This window comes from Nanorana parkeri, unplaced genomic scaffold (genome assembly GCF_000935625.1).
Source record: "Nanorana parkeri isolate BGI_ZX_2015 unplaced genomic scaffold, ASM93562v1 scaffold152, whole genome shotgun sequence".
In the NCBI taxonomy this organism is placed as follows: Eukaryota; Metazoa; Chordata; class Amphibia; order Anura; family Dicroglossidae; genus Nanorana; species Nanorana parkeri.
The window spans coordinates 1-22592 of NW_017306420.1; the positions used below are offsets into that span (position 1 = coordinate 1).

The 22592-nt window shown below is 41.8% G+C and overlaps 2 protein-coding genes across 2 annotated transcripts in view; one reads left to right on the forward strand and one right to left on the reverse strand.

Moving 5' to 3' along the window:
• The first annotated feature begins 1012 nt into the window (after positions 1-1012).
• Positions 1013-12300, forward strand: WSB2 (WD repeat and SOCS box containing 2). The gene is made up of 8 exons (XM_018554272.1): positions 1013-1206; positions 1370-1623; positions 1791-1922; positions 4149-4249; positions 9355-9527; positions 9796-9912; positions 10897-11004; positions 12001-12300. Exons 1-8 carry the CDS (start codon positions 1013-1015, stop codon positions 12164-12166), a joined length of 1245 nt encoding a protein of 414 aa, XP_018409774.1. The 3' UTR covers positions 12167-12300.
• Positions 12301-21090: 8790 nt separating this feature from the next.
• Positions 21091-22592, reverse strand: part of RFC5 (replication factor C subunit 5) — a 15694-nt gene continuing 14192 nt past the window's right edge. Inside the window, exons 10-11 of the mRNA XM_018554274.1 lie at positions 21833-21887; positions 21091-21444 (exon numbers count right to left, since the gene is read on the reverse strand). Of these exons, the coding sequence (XP_018409776.1) occupies positions 21348-21444; positions 21833-21887 (152 nt within the window). The 3' untranslated portion in view covers positions 21091-21347. The remainder of the gene's footprint in view (positions 21445-21832; positions 21888-22592) is intronic.

Sequence of the window (22592 nt, forward strand, 5' to 3'; positions counted from 1 at the left end):
TATCTCGATGGCTGTCCTGGAAGATGACTGGGGAAAAATAGTTTTCTTATTTAATGCTTTATTTTTTTTTTGATTCTTTAGTTTTTGTATTACTTTTTATTTTTTTTACACACAACTTTATTGCTATTACATGGGGGACTAAGGTGCACACGAAATGGGCTTTGAACAGCTTTGAACAGCCCATTTCATGTGCACCTTACTGTATAACTGGTAACAAATTGTTGAGTGCGTTTGTCGTTTGTTTTGCTGGGGCCTCTATAGAGACCCCTGATCACTTGAATGTAAAGCTCCCGGCCGGCCGTGTAATTACAACGGCTGGCCGGGAAGCTGCACGTCGGGCTCTACCGTCCTCTCGTCACAGACGAGCGGACGAGTGGATTTTTCAAGCCCTGTATGTATATATATCTATATATCCCTTGAAGTCAAGTTTTTACTACAACTGGAGAACCCTTTTAAGAAACATTGCATTTAGGTACATTTGTAGTTATTTCTGATGAATATAAAGTGTAAGCAATTTACATATTGCTGTTGTTATTATTATTATTATTATACAGGATTTATATAGCAGCAACAGTTTGTGTAGTGCTTTACAATATAAGGAAGAAATTACAATACAATTCAAGACAAGATGGTAAGGAGGGCCCTGCCCGTGAGGGCTTACAATCTAAAAGGGAGGGGCCAGTGATACATGAGGAGGTAGCTGTGTGGGGATGAACTGTAGAACATGTAATAGCTTTTATAAACATATAGAATAAAAAAAGGAGCAAGAGCAATCTTTTCATGGTTAGTTAACAGTATAACAGTATAGCTGTTCATTTAAGAAAGCACTTTTTCTGTACAGGGCAGCACACTAAGAGGTCAATTACCAAGGGGTCTGTCACCGGAAAAAAAAGTCTCTGTTTAGACATGTTTCTCCAAATATTCAGTGACAAGACACTGTGAAAGGTTGGGATGGCTGCTAGGGCCTCCGATTTACATTGAGCAATCCATATATGTTTTACTGCTCCCTTATATGTGGCATTTTGTCTTCTCAGATGCCCCTGTCCTACTGGCTGAGCTACGCCCCGGTAGAGAGCATCTGTATGATTGGAAGTCCAGCTGTGAGGCGTGGGGTGTTGCCTTCTCTCCTGATGGCTTCTGGTTTGCCTGGTCTCAAGGACATGGCATCATTAAACTCATCCCCTGGCCACTGGAAGAGGAACAGCTGTAAGAACGTTGGCAATTTTTGTTTCTAATGTTAATATCTAAATGATAGGTACACTGGTATTCATGCACATGGACTCTTTATAAACATGTTTTACCTTCAGACAGAAATGCTTATTTAGGAGCATTTTCACCTGAGTTACTGAGAAATCTTTTATTTTGCCAGAGGAGCGCCATCCTATAGAACGAAAAGTCAATGCTACAAGACTGCAGAGGTCAAAAGGAAATGTAACCTGAAAGAGAAAATTTTGGACTGCGGTCAGATTGTCTGGAGCTTGGCGTTTGGCTCCTCATCTTCACCAGCAGGCTGGAAGTTGTGGCCACGTTCCAGGCAACAAGCCACTGGATCTCCTGGGTCTTGGCTGCTTTTGGCAACAGGACTTAGTGATGGCCATGTCAAAGTATGGGAAGTGCATACAGGTAAATTGCATGGACTAAATAACTTTTAACTGCACACTGTTACTTATCAGTGATTGTATATTGTAGCAGTGTTTGACCGTGTTGTAGTGTTCATAAGGAATTCTGGCTCTATGCTTTGTCTTCAGAGTCAGGAGGAAAGGAAATCATTAACTATGTCATTATCACAGGTCGTCTGCTTTTCAATCTGTCTGGGCACCAAGATGTGGTAAGAGACTTGAGCTTTACTACAAATGGCAATCTGACCCTTGTCACTGCATCCCGAGATAAGACTCTACGTGTCTGGGACTTGAAAAAGGATGGTATGAATGTAGACATTTTCTAGAACTTTTTATCTGTTATGGGGAGTTGCACATGCCCAGTATTTCTTTCCATTCTGGAACCTGCCCCCCCCCAAAACACACACACGCCTAAATATTGGGGTTCTTCTCCCTGCACACTCCTGTTTTTTTTGAATTTAGCATGGTTGTTTATACTCCATGTGCTCAGTGTCATCCATTCACAAAGATCTGTACTCGCAATCTGAGGACCATTGCTGGCTTCCACTCCAGTCTGTGGGTGCACACTCCTCCAGGATCCGTTCTTCCCACACAAGTAGTTTGAAACCACACATTGATTCCAACGTTATTGCACCATCATGAATCTAAATCAAGAGAAGGGAAGAGCACAGAAAACGCTCAAGGAGGATGGAAAGGAAAGGGGCGGGGGGCTGGAGGAGCAGAGGGAAGGAAAGGAAAAGAAAACAAAGATCAGGGATAATATGAGACATGTCATTCATAATTTAAACCTTGTACTCTGCACTAAGGCAAAGGACCAATATACACCTCTCTCCAGAAGGTGGAGAGCCTCTCTTCAAGAAGGCTACTCTCTTTCCACTCCACTCTCTCTATTTGTACTGCCAGAGAATCTATTTTTGAACTGTGAGTTTGTCACCAATGTCTAGTGAAACTGGTCTTCTTACCTGACCTTATGTCAGAGACCATTTATATATCTCAGTCTCCCACTCGTCCTGCCCAAGTATTGCATTTTACAGACTCTGCCTGTCAAAACATATACAACAAATCTGATATTGCATTTTTAAAAGTTTTTTTTTTCTTTTTTTTAATCTAATACCAGTGGTACATGATTTCCCAGTTTTGCTGTCCCCCAATACAACTGGAACACCAAGTATGACCACATCTATATCTGTAGTCTGCAACTAATGGATTGACATTTGTCTGCTTGAAAACACACCGAATCTGAAATACAGGATTTTGGAAACATACAGGATCTGAATGGAGCACAAGTGAGATGATGTCACTGCACTTGTAGTCCATAGATTACTTTTTTCAGCTTCATAACTTATGGTCCATACTGCTGTATGCACTTGGGGGCATAGGAACAGCCTGCAGGTGCCCGTGCATTGCACCTGTGATCCATTGGTCATGGTTGCAATGCTCTGGAGGGTTCAATTCAAAAGAAAACAGATTTATTTTTTCTTCTGGGCAGCCTATTTTCTTCTAGTGCTGCCTGTAGCCCCAGTGAGCTGTTTCTGCAAATAGCAACTTTGTCAGATTTACTATTTGCAGAGTTATAGGTGTATTTTCTGCACTTAATGCAGTGGAGACATTTCAGGGCAACTCTGGATGGTGCTGGAGGACAATTAATGTAAACTGTATGCATTGACAGTTTCTGCTATCCGCTATTTAACGAACCTAGTATTTTGTCCCATTATATACTGTATATTCATGTTGTTATACTGACCTGGAATGTACATTTATTTGTTTAGTTACCATTCAGATATGGTGATAATGTGCAAAAAAAGGTAGATGTCATTCTGTCTGGTTATATGTAGAATCCACACGTCAAGACTGAAGTCCCACAGTCATTGTTTGCTGTCCTGGGTGTGTGAATTTCTGAAATAATTCAGCATCCGCAGCTATGCGTTCAGGAAAGTACACACCCAGTTGTCATGTAGAACTGGAAATGCAACTAGTTAAGACAGCACATTGACAGATACACATAACAAGAACACTTTGGATTGCATTTTAATAGTAAATGCGTTTTTATCCAACTGTGTCATCTACTGATAACATTAATTAGGAACATTTACAATATAAACTGTAAACTATACTGTTTGTCACTACAGTGATTTATACAAGAGTCTCAAGGAACATTACCCTGCATTCACATTGGCTTTTTTTGGGGGAGGGTGGAGGGGGGAATAGGGCTTGTGTACCTGAGCTTTCAAGAATAGTTGGCGATTTCCTTTTATTTCTCAATACAAGTCAATGTGTTCTTCAACATGTGGACTTAAGATGCTAAAAGCTTGCAAAAGTTGCAGGTTGAATTATTTTTTGCTTATAGAAAACTCCTTTGTAACTAGGCTCTGATGGAAGCAACCATTTCCTGACACACGCAGCATAGTACTCCTAAGGCAGAAAAGCCAAACTCATGCCTTGACATGCACAACACGTCTGTATGTAGGACAAAGACATATTATGACTAATTGTTTGGAGTGATTGTCTCTCTGTCTCTGTATTTTCTAGGTAAATTGATCCAGGTGCTATCTGGACACATCCAGTGGGTCTATTGCTGTTCTATTTCGCCAGACTGCAGTATGCTGTGTTCTGCTGCAGGGGAAAGCTCGGTGAGATACCACACACACTATTCTCTGTTACTACAATCAATACCCACAGCTACCCCTAATAAGACTATTAAGGAAAAATAGATTGGACGGTTATGATTTAAAGCGGACCTTTACCCAGATCTTTAAAATAACAACAAACACACCTTTAGAAATGTTTAGTAATGACAACCTACAAACACATACTGATAGATAATTGCCGGCTTTGTATTCTTTGCATATCTTATTTCTCTTTTCTTCCCCGGTCTTCTGGCAGTGGCCATGTTTACTAAGGGCAGGTTACTAGCTCTCCTTTTACTTCCTGGTGACTAGGACATGTGACCATGCACATCATCTCAGGGGAGGAAAATGCCTTTCCCTGAGATGAGTTTTTCCAGCAATGTTCTGCTGATGTAACCTTCCCAGGATGCAAAGCTTAGGCAAACTAAAGTCATTTTGCCTTTTCAAAGCAGGAAGTGAATGTTCTGCAAGTGTAAGTATTTCAAAATCACAGCATTTTACACCTGACATGTCTATGTTATTTTTACACATCATACATAGAGGGATGCATTGGTAGAATTAGATTTTTGAGTGTAAAGGTCCGCTTTAACATTGAACATTTGCATAGTCATGTGTAGTGTTCTACTAAGGTTTAAAAGGATTATAATAGAGCTTGGAAGAAAGGAACCCAGTGCTGTTGTGTTAGGAAGGATCTTTTTCTTAGAGGAGGACTTTATACCGTGGCATTGATTCACCAGACAGTGTCTGTAGAGTGCCATGCTGCACTGACTTATCTACAGGTGGATAGAAAATGATCTTTAATTGTCCAGCCTGCCTGATCTATTTCTCCATTGTTGGCACTGATCTGATGCACTTGTTCTCACACCATACATGATAGAAATGTCACATAATTGGGTCTGAGTTGGTCATATTGTTCCAGAGTATGACTCCATTTATGGGTAGCTGAAAAGATCAGTCCACCTAAACCTTAAAGCAGAAGTCAAGGCTAAAATAAAGCTTTATACATTGTCTCCCATCTGCTGTTATACATGCTTCATAGTGCTTGTAATAAAGCACAGTGCAAATACCTTTCTTTGGACTGGTCAGCTCTTCTGTGTCAACAACGGGGCTGAATACACGGACCCATCATGCTGCCTACTGGCTCCCATCACTACCCTGCTGTCAGAGGGAAAGAGTTCCCTCCCATCAGCCACAGCAAGCCACTAAGTAACACATAGGAGACTAAGCTGGGTGGTCACATGAAGATTGGGAGGAGGGAGGTGTTTGCACTGTGCTTTATTACAAACCCTATGCAGCATGTATATCAAACGAGGGGAGGTAAGATTTTAACCTTTCCTTCTACTTAAATCATCAGATGGCAGCAGCCCGAATTGTGACCTGGATTGCTATGTGTCAGCAGTCTCAGAGGAGGGATCCCTGTATCAGAATTTTGGGATATGGTATCAGTTTGGGGCAAATTGACACATTATATGTTTACATATCATAGGGACTCTGCCATAGTATGATTCTGGCTTCTTATCTTGTTCTTCTCTATAGATCATGTCTTGAAATTCAACTTTTACTTTAATGGGGACACAGTGTGTTACAGTGTTGGTTGTTTAGGTGTACTTGATGTCTACAATAAAGTTGATTAAAAACACCTTTCTAAGGTGGATTTATTTGTGCTTGGGTGGTCAACAGACTATCACAGGTTAAAATTATTTTATACCCAACTACGTCATCCCATTTCTCATTTTTGTGGCTGGACATCCTTTGATATGTTCCCTGTCTAAATGACATTACAGTATCACTATATGTACTTTAAAAGACACGGGGAGCTCTATAGAGACATGTATACACTTGCTGGCCACTTTATTAGGTACACCTTGCTAGTACCGGATTGGACCCCCCTTTTGCCTTCAGAACTGCCTTTATTCTTCATGGCATAGATTCCACAAGGTGTAGGAAACATTCCTTCGATATTTTGGTCCATATTGATATAATAGCATCACAGGCTCAAAGTGTGCCAAGAAAATATCCCCCACATCATTACACCACCATGTTGTTTACGCCAAATTCTGACCCTACCATATGAATGTCACAGCTGAAATCGAGACTCATCAGACCAGGCAACGTTTTTCCAATCTTCTATTGTCCAATTTTGGTGAGCCTGTGCGAATTGTAGCCTCCGTTTCCTGTTATTAGCTGACAGGAATGGCACCCGGTGTGGTCTTCTGCTGCTGTAGCCCATCTGGTTCGATGTGTCGTGCGTTCAGAGATGGTATTCTGCATACCTCCGATGTAACGAGTGCTTATTTGAGTTACTTTTGCCTTTCTATCATCTCGAACCAGTCTGCATATTCTCCTCTGACCTCTGACATCAACAGGGCATATTCGTCCACACAACTGCCGCTTACTGGATATTTTCTTTTTTCGGACCATTCTCTGTAAACACTGGAGATGGTTGTGCGTGAAAATCCCAGTAGATTAGCAGTTACTGAAATATCAAACCAGCCCTTCTGACACCAACAACCCTTTTTTCCCCATTCTGATGCTCGGTTTGATCTTCAAGTCATCCTCACCACATCTAGATGCCTAAATGCATTGAGTTGCTGCCATGTGATTGGCTGATTTAGCAATTTGTATTACCAAACAATTTAACAAGTGTACCAAATAAAGTGTACAAAGGTGGCCATACACAAGCCGACGAATTGACGATCGAAAACGTTGCCAACGTTTTCAATCGTCGATTTTAATCGACTAAATCGATTAACTGTTGCAGCTCTAGATCTGCCCATCATCGACAGGCAGATCGTACTTGCGATCATCGCAAGCCCGCCCTGCTAAGGGGCGGGCTTCCGATCACTGCAATGCTGAACGCCCGTTCGGCGGTTGTCGAACAAGCACGCCACGGTTTTCCAGCCTGCTTGTTCGACGGAAGACGTGCGATCGTACAGTAGAAACGGTCGCACGCCTTCCATACACTGTACGATTGCGGAATTTCCCACGATTATCGTACGATCGTACAGTGTATGGGCACCTTAAGGCAGTGCATGTGACTTTCATCAAACACTTACTGGTGGTGAATCGATCACTTTCATTTAAAACATATGCACCTGCAGTGAATGTCAGTTTCACTGCTTTCTAAAAATGCCTCTTCGTGTATTTTTGGCCCTGCAAAACGTTTTAGTGTTTTTGATGATAATTTAAAAAAAAGTTCAGGCTTATTTTCTGGAATAAACTAAAACATTTTTTTCAAATAATACTCTCCAAGAAAAGGTGACTTTATAATGGCAGATTTTATACCCCTATGTTTGTTCATCATATACCTCAGTTTTATTTGTTCACAAGAACACTGGCTACTCTTCCTGCCTACGTTCTTAGTGCCTTCCCTACTGTTTATTATTTTGTTAGTAAATAAAGTTAGTAAATGCCTCTCTTCCATTTAACTGGTTTGTATAGATTAAAAGAGCCAGCTGTCACTCGCGCAGCTGGGCGGATCTCGACAGTAATGTCAGGATCCGTTCTGGCTGCGGCACTCTCAGAATACCGCAAGCTGTATACAGTATACTGAGCTTAGGGTGACGGGAGGACGCTAGTTTATGTCCTCCCTTGACCCTTAGGAGAACTATGGGGAAAAACAAATACCCCACAGTTCTCCTTTTAAAGGAGAACTATAATGCGAGTGAAAATCACGCAGCCTCATAGTTCGAGCCGACGTGTGACAATGAAACTGTCACACGTCGGCTCAATAGATCGGGAAGTGAGCGAACACATACCGTCGCTCGCTCACTTCTCAATTATGTCCCTTCAGAGAGCCGTGACTGTCACTCACGGCTCACTGCAGGGATTCCCCACCTCCCCTGTCCGATCCTCCAGCGCTTACTGGTGGAACGGACGGGGGAGGGTGCGGGTACAGCTGGCTCTGCCTCTAGATAGGCAGAGCACGCTGTCAGTCACGCAGCTGGGTGGATCCAGACAGTAATGTCGGCATCCGTCCAGGCTGCGGCGTCTCAGTATACTGAGCTTTGGGTGACGGGAGGACGCTAGTTTGTGTTTTCCCGTGACCCTTAAGAGAACTATGGGGAAAAGCACTGACCCCATAGTTCTCCTTTAACTCTTTTTCCACGTGACCACTGAAAATCTAAAATTTTGAGTTGCCACCAGAACAGGAATAATGAGGGGAAATCTTTAATAGGCACATTTGTTCCAGTGAAAACTGTCTAAGAGGAGATTTACCTTGCTTTGGAGCAATTTTCTTCTAATCTGTGTCTACGGAATAGAAAATTAATATCTTGAATCTCTCGAATGGGATACAGATGGCCAAAAAACCCAAAACCTTTTATTAACTTATATGTTTGTGTACATTTACATTGATAAATGATATGTTATATATTATTAGTAGCAGTATTACTTTGGTCCCAAAATCTGATCTGCACATTAGATTTTGATCTCATTAAAGTGACATTAAACCCTCAGATTTTTTTACATAAACCAATACTGTAATGTGTTCCTTACTGTAATCCATGGTAGTTTCCCTTCTCTTTGCTGATCTTCCTTTTAAATCCTCGTCTTCTCATGCTTGGGGAGAACTTCCCTTTGTAGCTGAGGGCCTCTTCCTGTAGTGCTGGCTCAGGTTGCAAACCTACACACAGACACCATGTATCCCTTCCAGAGACAAGGCAGTCTGCTGCAAAACAGAAGTTCTGCCCAGCATGAGAACAGATACAGATTTAAAAGGAAGAGCAGCAAAGAGAAGGGAAACATCCATGGATTACAGTAAGGCACACATTACAGTATTGTTTTATGTTAAACAATCTGAGGGTTTAATGTCACTTTAACTTGTCCCTACTCTATCTAAAAATACAATAAAACTTTTTATACTTTAGATGCATTTTAATTGCAGAACAGGAAAGTGAGGTTAGATGCTAGCAGTGCTGACTGACAGAGAACTCTGCATTGCAATATTTGGTTTAATGTAGCTGCAGTTTTTGTGGCAGGTAAGATGGTTGACACATTTGGCTGTTTGAATTCATGTCTACTTTTGTTTTTCAAAGGGAAATGTTCTTTTAGTTCTCCACTCAGCTTGAAATGACTGATTTTGTGTCCCCCCCCCTATCTTGTGATAGGTACTGCTTTGGAGCATGCGATCGTACACTCTCATTCGGAAGCTGGAGGGCCATCAGAACAGTGTAGTATCCTGTGACTTCTCTCCAGATTCTGCGCTCCTTATCACGGCGTCTTATGACACTACCATGATTTTGTGGGATCCTTATACAGGCGAAAAGCTAAGACAGTTCCTGTAAGTAGTTACTAACTTTTCTTTAATAAATCCTGTGATACAAACACACAAATATTCCCACATTTTAGTAGAAAAAAAGAAAGCATTTTGGTTAGTTAAAAGATAGTGAAAGCTGCAAATAAATACGAAAAAGCTGGCAATGAATACTTCAGTTGTAATAACCTAGCTGAACTTCAGGGGAACAATTGAATTGCTTCTGGTTAATATTTGTGATGCTTAGGGAACTCGGAGTAAAATGTTTTTGTTGACTGCTGTATTTTGCTCTCAGCCATATTTCACTGTCTCGTGATCTGGACTATAGCTCTCTGGAACCACAGCTCAGCTCTCTACGATCCGTCTGCTTTTCACCAGAAGGACTGTACCTCGCAAGCCTGGCAGATGACAGGTAAGAAGAGTTGTGTGCAGTTCATCTGGTGGGTTGTACTCACGCTCAGTACATTGAACTCACACCTGCTGCTTCAATAGTGGATCAAGCTGCAACTTGTACTGTTTAGAGAAAATAGTTGGGCAGCTTTTCCCATAACTGACGTTTATTGTGATCTCAGCTGCTGCGTGGTGTATGATTATTATTATTATTATACAGGATTTATATAGCACCAACAGTTTGCGCAGCGCTTTACAATATAAGGAAGACATTACAATACAATTCAAGACAAGATGGTAAGGAGGGCCCTGCCCCTGAGGGCTTACAATCTAAAAGGGGAGGGGGGAAGTGATACATGAGGATGGTGCAGGGTGTCTAAAGGATCTTAGTAAATTAGATAGTATGGTTAATTAAAACAAACTGTCATTTGAAACAACCCTAAAAAAAAAAAGTAAATGTTTTGTGAAGTCTAAGCAGTCTTTGATCCTTCTTTTTTCTACCAGTACTTGCAGATAAAATGTTATAATGTAACATTAGAAAAAAAGTAACAGTGTTTTTCAGAGTTCTGAATTTCACATCACTTTTGGCATTTAGTGGTTTATTTTTCACAAAAATATTTGCCATTTGGAACTCCATTTGTTTTTGAGGACCTAAAAAAAAAAGTGCCTTTATACAAAGTGTACTTATACTTCATGCCCCCCTCCCTGGCCTAAAGAATCCCAGGCTCCGCCTCCAACATCCAAGGGCCGCTGCTCCACTGTTTGTTGACATCCAGTGCTGCAAGTCTTCCTCTCCGGGCCGCTTCTGCTTCATGGCTGGAAGATGGCCCCATAGAAGTCTGTGGGGCTGTAATGTGCAGCCAACAGAGGGAGTATTGCAGCAGTGGCCTCGAGGGGGAGGATGGGATTGTTTAGGTCGGGTGCCGAGCAAAAATAAGTGCACATTAAAACAAAGTACACACATCCCTGACATTTTCTAAAACACAAACACATTTTGCTCCAACAGATTTCTGAGAATATGGTCCCTGGAATATGAAGAGCCCTTGTCGGCTGCTCCAGTAACAAATGGTCTGTGTTGTACATTCTTTCCGCATGGAGGAGTTCTCGCTACAGGGTAAGCGAAATGCAAACAGTGCATATGAAAACCTTAAGAGTTTTAAACAAATGTGTAGTAATGAAATAATTTTCCCATGCTCCCCTAGTCATCTCCTATTACTGCACATACACAATTGCTAACCAGCCAGTCCATTGTACCGCCACATTATTACCAAAATAATGAAGCCGTATTGGGGGCTTGGTTTAGTAATGATATTACCACATTTATGTCATTGGAGAGAAATGAGGACTTGCCTGTCCTAACTCACTCACATGGAACAAGTGTGCAGTTCAGAAAAGTTAGAACTACTGACTTACTCAACTGATAATACTCAAGGTATTGCAGCAAGAGATTCAGCATGAGAGTCGGGCAACTATCAATAAAAGGTTATTCATTGTTCAGTTTAAATTCTAACCAGATCGGTTGAACATCAGAAGGGGATTTGTAGACAATTGAGATATAATGATATTTGTGAGGTAAGCATTAATCTAAGAGAACAGTTTAGTACCAGCATGTGTGATGATTGTGCAGACTTTATTTATTTATTATAACTATTGTGAAGCATCCACTCTTTAGAGTGGGGATGGACCTGCCCAGTACTGCTAGTATCGCAGCAGATGTAAGCAATAGCTGGTATAAGAAAAATACATTCGGGCTTGTGTCAGTGGGAAATCCAGCTTGCTTTCAGGTGTATTCTGCTTCCATTTGACCGCATTTTGATCGGACCGGACCGCAGACATAATATGCCTTGCGATCCCGTGTGGGATCGCATTGCGGCCGGAGGGCGTGGCTATGGTGCCATTCACTTCACACGCCCCCTCCCGCCCAACAAAAAAGTGAGCCGGCCGCAATGCGAGGCAGTGTGTTCTGTCCAGAAACGGGCCAGAAAGCACTGCAACTGGTAGACAAAGATTGCACAGCAGGTAATGGGAGAAATCATCTTGAATGCTTTTTGTGTTATTGCCTTGTATTGATGTACAGTTGGGTAGAGGTATAAGTTCTCTTTTATTTCAGAAATCGAGATGGACAAGTGCAGTTCTGGACGTCCCCTCGAGTCCTGTCTTCACTTAGACACTTGTGCCGCAAAGCACTGCGTTGTTTCCTAACCACCTATCAGGTCCTCACGCTGCCAATTCCTGGAAAAATGAAGGATTTTCTTACCTACAGGACTAATTATTAATTTTCTTACAGTAACGAGGATTACTGAGGAGATAAGACTTCATTGTAGAATCTGAAAGCTTGCACAGTAGCTGCAGATTCTGGGAAATCAACCTGGGCAGCTCAGGTCACTTGTGTAAAGACCGACAATTAGTAATGAGATGGAGACTAGATCTGCTTTTGCAGCTCTCGTGTATAAGAATCATGTTGCTTTCTTGTAAGGCAGTGGACAGAAAAATCCTAACTTCATTCAATGTTTAAATAGCAGTAAAGATATGTCCTCCATGAAGGGCAAGTCGACTGAATCCATAGCAGAATGTCAGTTCCTGAGGTTTTGTCCAATCTTTATTTAGGTAAAACATTGAAAATGTGCACAGTAAACAAACAACACACCATAACTAAAGTGGAGAACATAATGGTGTCCTCGAAATAGTACACATCCAGCTAATGTAACCTGTAAGTAGCAGCTGCAGATTTGCCACAGTACGGTGGAGAGGGTGGAGGTTAGGTGGTGTCAATCATGCCCTCCTTATTTAAAGCATTTTTATTTTTTTTAATGCAAAGACTCCGAAATTTCAAGTTAAAATTCTGCACGCATACTTGTAAACCTGTGTTACCTTTTGCATCATCCATATTTATTTTTATTGGCATGTCATCTTGCCCAGTCTCTTCCTTGGCATGAGCCGGGCATAGGGCTGGTCATTTCAAAGCTTTTTTTATCAAAATGTATCACGCTTAAACACATTTGAAGCGTTTGCAAGCTTTGTGTGTTTTTGCACGTGTGAAGCTTCAGGCTTTTGTTTTGGCCAATGGAAAGTAGTTGTAGAGCAGGAGAGCAGTTCTTTGGGTGCAAAAATGCGTATAGACGCTTCTTTAGCACATTTACAGCCATTTCCATTAAGATCTACAAGGCCAAAAGCTCATGTACTTTTTCAAGCGACAGAGCGTGGGAATATGAACAGAATGAAATTCTGATGATGAGCATTGTTGCATGTAGATATATGAGCAAAAAGACGTGATAAAACGGTCAGGTGTGAATGGAGTGAGAGGTGATAAATGCAGCGCTACTGTCCGAGGAAAGTGATGTAACCTTCCCTTACAGGAGGTTCCCCGTAGTAACTATTTTTATTTTTTCCCGGGAACTGGGCCTGTAAAAAAGGGCATTTCTATTCTCACCGTAATCGCCCTCTCTTCCTTTTATCAACTACTTGTTTTCTTCAATGCAGCTGTCAATCAAATGCAAGAAGCCATTGTTCTGTGCAGTTATGTGTTGTGGCCATTATGCAAATGTCAGAGGGCTGTGTAGAAAGCCTATGACCTCTGAACTGTGCATCAATTAGAGAACAATCCATAAGGTTATAGAGATTTCAGGTCCCAGCAGCTGAGAAACTTCATGGAAAAGCCACAAGACCCACTATTTTAGAAGTGTGCCTACATGCATTATTAAAGGATCCCTGTACTGAGAGAAATGTGGAAGCTGTCCTTTTAAAAATGCTGGTTGCCTTGTTGTAATGCTGAGTGAATGGCTTCAGTACTTTGAGTCACAAACCCCCAAAAAAGCATGCGGATCAGCAAAGTTAGAACACTTTTTATCTGGATACTTCGAGTCTATGACTTTCAAATATTGAAGCCAGACAGATTAGCATTTTCAGGAGCAGAGGTCTGTTGAGGCTTCATTTTAAAGTAGCTGAACTGTGTAATTACAGGGGTAGACTTCTATTGACTACATCACCATTGCATACCATGCAAAATTAGAAGAGCCATCATGGAATGGTTCTGCTGAGATGAATATTACACCTGTATGACTGGGTTTATTGCTTCAAGTGCCCTCCTGCTGCACACAGTGGGATTGATGGAAAGGACCAAGGAGGTAATTAATGGAATAAGGAGGCCACTTTTTATGTCAAAAAAGAATAAGGGCAGTTGCATCCAACAGTACAGGGTCACGTTATTTTAAGAGAGTAAAATAAACACGTAAACGTAACTCTGTACTTCAATATAAAGCTTTGTCTTCCATGCATCCAGGAGGGACTCTTATATACACCCATACTTTACTTACATCCCTATATAGGTGCTGGCTCTGGATGTATGGAAGTGACAGGGAATGTGAACACAGGCTGGACAGCACAAAGTGATTTCTATTCCAGCAGTACCGGGTCACCTCAGATATTTGCAGCCCGGCTCTTTTGGATAAAACATCAATTTTTTCCTTTTATACTTGCTTGAATCTATTACCAAAACGATTTTCTCTGATAACATTCCTTTAATACATACCTTCTTTTCAATGTAGTAGTGCCTAGTGTAACAATGAGACAATATCCTTACAGTCATTGTTGTTTTTTTGTGTGTGTGTCCTATGTGCACAGAAAATGTCGCTCTGTATGTGCCTTGGTAGAATGTTGTAACCACCAGGCTGACACACCTAATGCTAACGTCACCATTGCAATGTGTGATTATTAAATGATATTTATTTCAAGTATTTACTCTCCATTAAACCAACTCTTGGAATTTTAAACTGATAACAACACTGACCTTTGATCAGATGCAAACGTTTGATTCTCTGTTGGCTAACAATTCCATTACCCTCCCAATGTGACATTTTACCTCATCGTGCACTATAAATGATCGTGGGTGAATTGCAAATGGTACATTGTATTTTTGCAAAAAAAAAACTAAACACGTTTCTACATTAAAAAGTAAAAATGTTCTGGTGTTGCCTTACATCAGATGACACAAACAGGGATCATGTTATGCTTTGTATGATCAGAATGTGGAGATGTAATAAAAATAAAATGCCTTATTTGTGGCTGTTTCTTTTTGTTTTGTTTAAAACACCGCACATAATGAAGAAGGATCGTACAATAAATACATATCACTGCTCCAGTTCTAAGCTTTGGGTCAGATTGATAATGTTTTGTCCAAATAGATGTTTGCATCAGGAAAATTTCATTGACTGGTCCTTTTGAGCTGGAGCCACAACTATACACTGATTGGCCAGATTATTATGACTACCCCATCAGTACTTCGTTGGACCACCTTTTGCCTTCAATACTGCGGCGATTCTTCTTGGCATTGACTCCACGAGATGACTTCGTTGGGCCGCCTCGTGACTCCACCAGATGTTGAAAGGTGATGCGAGGAATCTGACACTGCACTGTTGCCCTTCTGTTGTCTTGTACCAGTCTTGCCACTCTCCCGTCTGCCCCAACAATTTGCACGTTCAGACCCAGATTTTCGGCTGACAGTCTAGTCTTTAAACACTTTAACAGCTGATCTTGAACATTTAACAAAAATCACGTTGTTTACCCATATCTTCAGAAAAAAATCACTTCTACTGTCGCGGTAAACAACTTGCTTCCCTATTTATAATGGTCTGGCCCTCTAGCAACTTCAGCGTGAAATTATAGCTAATTTGCCTACAAACGTCAGGTGGTCATAATAATCTGGCCACTCAGTGTATGTTTACATAAACCATGTGAAATATTTTGTCCCGTCATTTCAAAATGAGGACTGTGACGATCATGAGGTTTGAGTCTATTCCTATTAAATATAGCATTCTCTTGTCCCCCAGTTCAAAACAAACTTCAGGCAGCAAAAGATCTCAAACGCATTTAATGCTAAATAGAGTGCTACAGTTATCTCCTAAGGTTGAAATCTTAATTTTAGTTTTTATTAGTTTTCAAACAGTCCAAAACAGTAAACATATTAATACATGACACTGTAAGATATGCCGCCTACCGGCTGCTCCCAGACTTACCAGGTAGGTGACATCATTCAGACGTTTGGTGATCTATTACGGTCCCTCCCAGGCAGCTTGTAATTTGTTCTGCCGCATAGGAAGGGGAACATACACTTTCTGCCCCACGCTGTATGTCCGCTCCCTAGCGTTGCGGTCATACCAACGTTTTTGTCTAGCTTGGGCCTATGTCATGTTCTCTCGTACCAGTCCCACCAAGGTAAACTAGTAGATATTACAAATGGTAAACTTGTGATGTGCCTTTAACTCTTTCATTTTCCGCCCTGTGGTTCCTCAGTGTGGTTTAGGTGTCAATCTTGCACTATGAGCCATTCATATGTCTACTGTGTATGATTTTCTTGCAACTTCATTGTCTCATTCTTCTATTTCTTTATAATCTTGTCCCTTTTCTGCTTTTTAGTCTAATCATTATTCCTTTATGTGAAATCTTTAGTTCATAAAATGAGTTTATGTTCTCAGGATATGTCATGTTTTGTTACTTTTGTATGCATGATGTGGAGATTGCAATCTCTAGCTTTATAACAACTGGGTTTATAACAGTTTGTCCTGCGGAAGGAAGGAGAGTGGTTTACATTTAAAAAGGAGAGTTAGATTTTAGGAGCTCACTCTATTAGAAAGTGCTATTCAGCATGAAACACATTAGAGATATTTTTGCAGGCTGCATGTATCCGCTTTAAACATGAAGTTTGCATCTAATGATAGATTGTGTAATCATCTGTTGTTTGGTTGAACTATATTTCTCAGTAGTGAGTTCTGGATTGTGGGCAAGGATGGACTAACCTGGAGCATTGTCACTGCATTATTTAAATTAAAGGAATGTCTCTAATGGGTACAAACAGCATTTTCTGAAGCACAGAGAGAACCATAATCCGCTCCCTTGGAGTCTCAGGGTAACAGATGAGGGGACCTATATGGGAGACCCCCTTTGAGGTGTAAAAGGCAAACGGACTGTAAACCGAATAGGGAGATCAGAAACCTGACCTTCGATAGTGACGAGAGCCAAATGCTGGACCAGACCCAGGATTCATCCCATAGAGGAACTCCTAGGGTGGAATCCCAGACACTCAATCAAGTGACGTATACCCTCAATGTCCAAAGATAGATGAAAGTGGAATTCCTATCTTTTAGCTCTAGGAATCAGATTTAGAGACGCCCCCTGTACTTCTGAACCTGGACTTCAACAGCCATGCTTTTAAAGCCAGCGACTGTAAAGCAGGAAGGGAAATCGGTCCTTGGGAGAGAAAGTTCTGACGATCTGGCAGTGCCAATAGTGAGTCTGCCGGGTGTCTTAGCAGGTTGGCATATCATATACCCTCAGCCAGTCTGGAGCAGTGAGGATCACCACAATGCTCTCCATATTGATCCTGCAATGCAGACAAAGAAGTTTCAGAGGAGCAAAGACAGATCAGGCTGTACTAATCCCACAGATCAGTACAGTCTAATCTCAGGAGATGAAATTCTAACAACCAAGTCCTCTGCACCAACAGAGTGCCTAGGACCCCTCCCAGACAGGCTGGCATCCATCATGTGGATCGTCCAACAGGCAGGAAGGAGGACTTCCAACATTCTGCTCATTAGGCTTCTTCTGCTAAGGAATATAGCTGTTCTTGCCGCCAGTAGCATCTTTGATAATATTATTAACAGTCAGTCCAAGAGACGCTGTCTCTCCTAAATGGAAGCAGAGCTTCCTTTGACAACCAAATCCCCATCCCAAGTGGGTATTCAGGACACTTCCCCAACCAGACAAGCTGATATCCATTGTGTGCACCTTCCAGGTCATCAGGAAAAAGGAATCCACATTAGAGAAAGTCAGGTTGTGCTGGTAAGACACAGCGATCCAGATACTGAGCCTGCTTGTCCCACGCTTTGTGAAGACCTGAGGTGACGTGTACAGGCCAAAGGGAAGGGCAACAAATTGGTTACATGGTTACAGCAAAATGCACGTAGAGTTAATGTAGTGTGAAAATGGGGATATGCAAGTAGGTAACCATGATGTCCAGAGGCCAGAAGATCCCCCCTGTTGAAAGGAAGCAATGACTAAGCTGGCAGATTACATGCAGAATTTTGGAACTCGAAGGAACCTGTTAAGATCCAGAGTGGGAGAAATGCTTCCTTTTGCCTAGGAGACAGTAAAAGGGTTTGAACAGAAACCTTGAAATCTTCTCTCCCTGACCCCCTGAGAGAAGCGTTGCATGGGCGCAGATATGATAGCATGAAATGGGAAAGAGGCAGAAACCAAAATGCTACTCTCTAGCCCTTGGATACAACTTTCTGGACCAAATGTCTGAAATGACTTGGGAGCAGATAGCTGTGAAGGCCGATAGGTGTTCCCCCACTCTAAGGCCTGGTTCACACGTGAACGCTTTATAGCGCGTTCAACGCTCGACAAAACGCTCAAACATCTAAATCCCATTGTATTCAATGGGTCTGGTTCACACCTTGGCGTATTTCCGCCCGTCCGAACGTGATACAAAACGGCCTACGCCCAAAGAAGTACATGTGCTTCTTTGGGGTGTTTTGGTCTCGTGTTTCCATTGGGATACAGCCAAGTAGCCCTCGGAAACGGGCGTTTTTACTGCGAATCGCGGTAAAAACGCACGACGCACGCAACAAACACGCATATTCAATACGCCTAGGTGTGAACCCAGCCTAACAAATGGGGGCAACCCCATTTTTGCAAAGTTTCAGGACTTGGCAGGTTTGGCTGGCCAATCCCTCAGCAGAATTGTGCACCAGTGTTGGATCCCCCAAGTCTTGCGAGAAACAAAAGGCACTGTCTCAGGAGCCAAGGCTTACCTTAAGAAATTCTGCCCTCTTTTTCTGGGGTAATAAGGCCATTTCCCCCCCCCATGACTGGCTTGATGTAGGTTTCTAAGGAGTCACTAAAAAGGCATTCCCCTGCAAAGAGCTTCTTGCTTGGAAGTTTCGCAAAGAATCGTTCGCATATGTATGAAGGAAGGCTAATCCTGGATATTTGGTAAAGCGTATCAGCTAAAGCATCAACAAAGTATTGCAAACGCTCCAAATGTTGGAGGACAGATGGATCCATCACAAGAGATCCAGGGACCTGAGCCATGTGTTTGGACCAGAAAGTTATAAGTCTGACATGTTTGCAACAGTAAGTAGCATGGTGACTCAAAACACCTCTCTAGATAAACAGGAAGGTAATCACAACCGAGCAGAAAGGGTTATGCCTTCAGTCATTGTAGACTATAGGAGCCCAGCACATTCAAGGATTGCTGAACTGTGTAGCAATGGAGAGGCGCAGGGGAAGATTCTGGGAATAAACGTGTGTAGTAAAATGGCGTGTGCAGATGCAATGGCAGCCCCAGCCAGAGGCCCTAGAACACCAAATATAAAATGTGAAGTACCAGCTGTTTCCATGGTGAGCTGTGATTGAAAGATTTGCAGCCAGCAGTCCATGTGACCTCTAAGTAACCGAAGCAATAACAGCACCCCGGGCTCTAATTTAAAGGGTAGTAGCCCCAAGTTACAGCAGCTGTCTTGTGATTCTCCCAATGGTCAAGGATGGACAGTAGTGACTGAGCCACATCCACATCTCTACCCTCTCCATGGACATACTCCCTAGAGCAGGGGTAGGCAACCTCGGCTCTCCAACTGTGCTGAAACTACAAATCCCATAAGTCATTGCAAGCCACAGGCATGACTCCCAGAGGCAGAAGCATGATGGGATTTGTAGTTTCAGCACAGCTGGAGAGCCAAGGTTGCCTACCCCTGCCCTAGAGCAACCCTTCAGCTGTTGTGAAACTTCAAGTCCTATGAGGCATTGCAAGACTGACAGCCATGGGCATGACTCTCAGATGCATGATGGGATTTGTAGCTTCACCAGAGTTGGAGGGCCAGAATTTGTCTACTCATGCCCTTGGGTCTTCAGGGACTGTGTTTCACTGGCAGATGGGCCACAGGCCTGGATAACACCCTGCAGCTAATTCAGCACATTGCACTACACGCCTAATGCATGATCCAGTACCCGAAACAACGTTACAAGCCAGCGTTGCATCTTCTTTCTGGCAGGGTCTGGATAGAGTCCCCTAAGGTTCAGCTTAGGTCAACCAAGTAGCAATGCAATAGCTAGGAATCTTGCTAGCAGAGCCTTGATGAAATAAAAAGAGTAGTTTGCTTCTCTCAGAGCTGAGAGAAGACATCTGCTCCCCTAAGGAAACCAGCTAAAAACTTGCTGGGAGCGGAAAGGGTTATATTTAGAGCTTCCCTTATGGCTTTGTTTGCCAGTGTTAATAACCCATGAGCTAAGACTCTGATCCTGTAACTCATGATTAAACATTTATTGTTTGAGGTGCTGTGTGTGTCCACTTCTCTCTCTTGCCCTGTCAGTAGCACAACCATAAAACTGTCGCTTGTAGGGAAGGCACCTACCTGTAAAATTTACTCCAAAAGGTGGGACGCTCTGACATGCAGCCAGTATTTGCAGTTGGCAGCTCTGCCCACAGCCTAAGACCTTCTTTTTCCATATATATATATATATGGATATATATATATCCATTTAGGCTATTTTTAAAAATAAATGAAGGACCTGTGTATGCTGAAAAGAAAAAAAATGTGAAAATAATTTGATATGCAAAGCAGTTACAAAGTTATTGTCGAGTAAACTAGTGCATACCAAAACCTAAAAATGTGGTTTGGTCATTTAGGTTTGACAAGCCTTGGACATGTAAGAGTTAAAACCTGAATGCACAATTGGCCTGAATTCCGTTAGCATACACATGTACAGATCACACATTTCTTACTGAAGTTGATGGGATACATTTCATGGAAGACCCACAGAGATGACACTTGATTAGCAGATCAGCGTTCCTCTGTTTGGGACTCCAGCTTACTCCCAGTGCTGCTATCCATAGATATTCTTAGTCCTGGTTCTTGGATTTGAAAAGGTAAGGCCCCTTTGAAAGTTGTACCTAAAGGCCACCATTTTCATTGCGATGTCTTGCAGAGAAATACTGTGACATGGTATTCATCCATATTCATCTCAAAGTCATACATTTCATTGAGGAGCAGGATTCATGTGCAGTACAAAAATGAAAGACGAAAACATTAGGAGAAAGTAGAAAAAACAACTTTTTTTTTAGCATAAACTATACACACCTTGTACGTTTTAGATACAATGCAGGTTCATGTTTTAGGGCATAAAGTGAAAGCAAATGTACTTGGATGGACAGTAGCCATTTCACTCTAGTTTTACAGCACATTGAAAAAGCATTATGATAAAAGTAACGTTTTCTGTTCTTAGCGAAGAACATAACATCCACACTCCTGTGTGAAAATGTTTTGGCATCTCCAAAACTTCTAGTCTCCGACGTTCTTTAAATACACGGTTTTGTTCCACTATGTATACACAATTGTGAAAAAAAGCTTCTTGTTGTGTCCTTGTGTAACCTTGACCTCATTTCTCAAGTTGCTCCTTCCCACTCTAAGCTTCAGCTACAATCAAGTCTCGTGTGACCTGGAATGCAGCTATTAAGGAGCTCAGCTGTATCTTCTCACTGGTACCAGAAGCCAGTCTGTATCTGTCACAAAATAAAGGTTATACATCATAACAAAATGTCATCTCTACAGCAGATTAAGCTAATCAAGAACTATGCAATATTTCTGAACAGAATCCTATGAAAGATGGATTTATGCCATTATAAAGGCCCAATCAGGTTAAACTGGATTTTGCTACAAAGTTCTGCATAGCGATAACAGATCATGGGCACAACAATAGTTATTCAAATCATCCCACATCAATAGTCTTCTGTCAAGTCCAAGCACAGTAAGGATGGTATTTCCGAGTCCTCCCATTTGAGAGGTATGCTCTGAAGACTGCCGACTATGGATTACATCACCAGCTCCAATCTACAGACAAAAGACCTATGACAATTCTAGAACAGAGTCATTAAGAATAAAACAACTCACTCTATATCTGCCATCTTCGTCAACAAATGTATTCGAACAGATGGTGGAAAATCCACTGTAGAAATGAAAGAAAAAGTGTTAAATATACTTTGTGAGTGACAACAATTAAAAAGAATACGAAGCAAATCTATACTGTGTTGGATCCAGCTACTTTCTACATTATAAAGTGGATCTGCAGCCAAAGTGTTTCCTAGTTATTGTTAGAACCTCTCCATTTGTTACCGCTATCTGGGTCCACGTTATAGAGATTCTCTCTCAACTCCTGTGCTAGTGACCATTATCACCAGGCCAGAAGGTGACATACAATGTTACATTGGTAAATTGCCCAATGATCATATATGTTACAGTGACAACTGTTACAGGTGTTTTCCAAAAATCAAGGCCAAAATGATTCCACAAATCCTGTAAATTGACAGCCTGAGATTACTCTATATAATAAACCACTGTATGACATGAGATGCATGCAAAAACATTCAGCAAAGGCTGTTTGTAATGACCATTTTACAATTTAAATCCCAATTGTGTATATTTTATTGGCCCTGAAGCTGTAAATTATTGTATTCTGATGAAACTGTGTGTGGCAACAAGACTTAACGGAATCATACAATGTACCTATTACAACACATTCAGTGATCAACTTGGTTGCAGAGTCAGAGCTCCCCCTTGTGGGTCACACAATATCCACAGTGATAAAGGAAGATACCTAAACTGTTGCTGTGGGAACCATTCTGACATGGGGGGGGGGCGGGGAAACAAAAGC

Excerpts from the sequence above, each read along its gene's own strand:
- WSB2 (XM_018554272.1), top strand. The coding sequence starts at position 1,013 with ATGTGGCATTTTGTCTTCTCAGATGCCCCTGTCCTACTGGCTGAGCTA. Across the intron at positions 1,207-1,369 it reads CCACTGGAAGAGGAACAGCT|AGGAGCGCCATCCTATAGAA; the intron begins GTAAGAACGTTG and ends TTATTTTGCCAG. Across the intron at positions 9,528-9,795 it reads GAAAAGCTAAGACAGTTCCT|CCATATTTCACTGTCTCGTG; the intron begins GTAAGTAGTTAC and ends TTTTGCTCTCAG.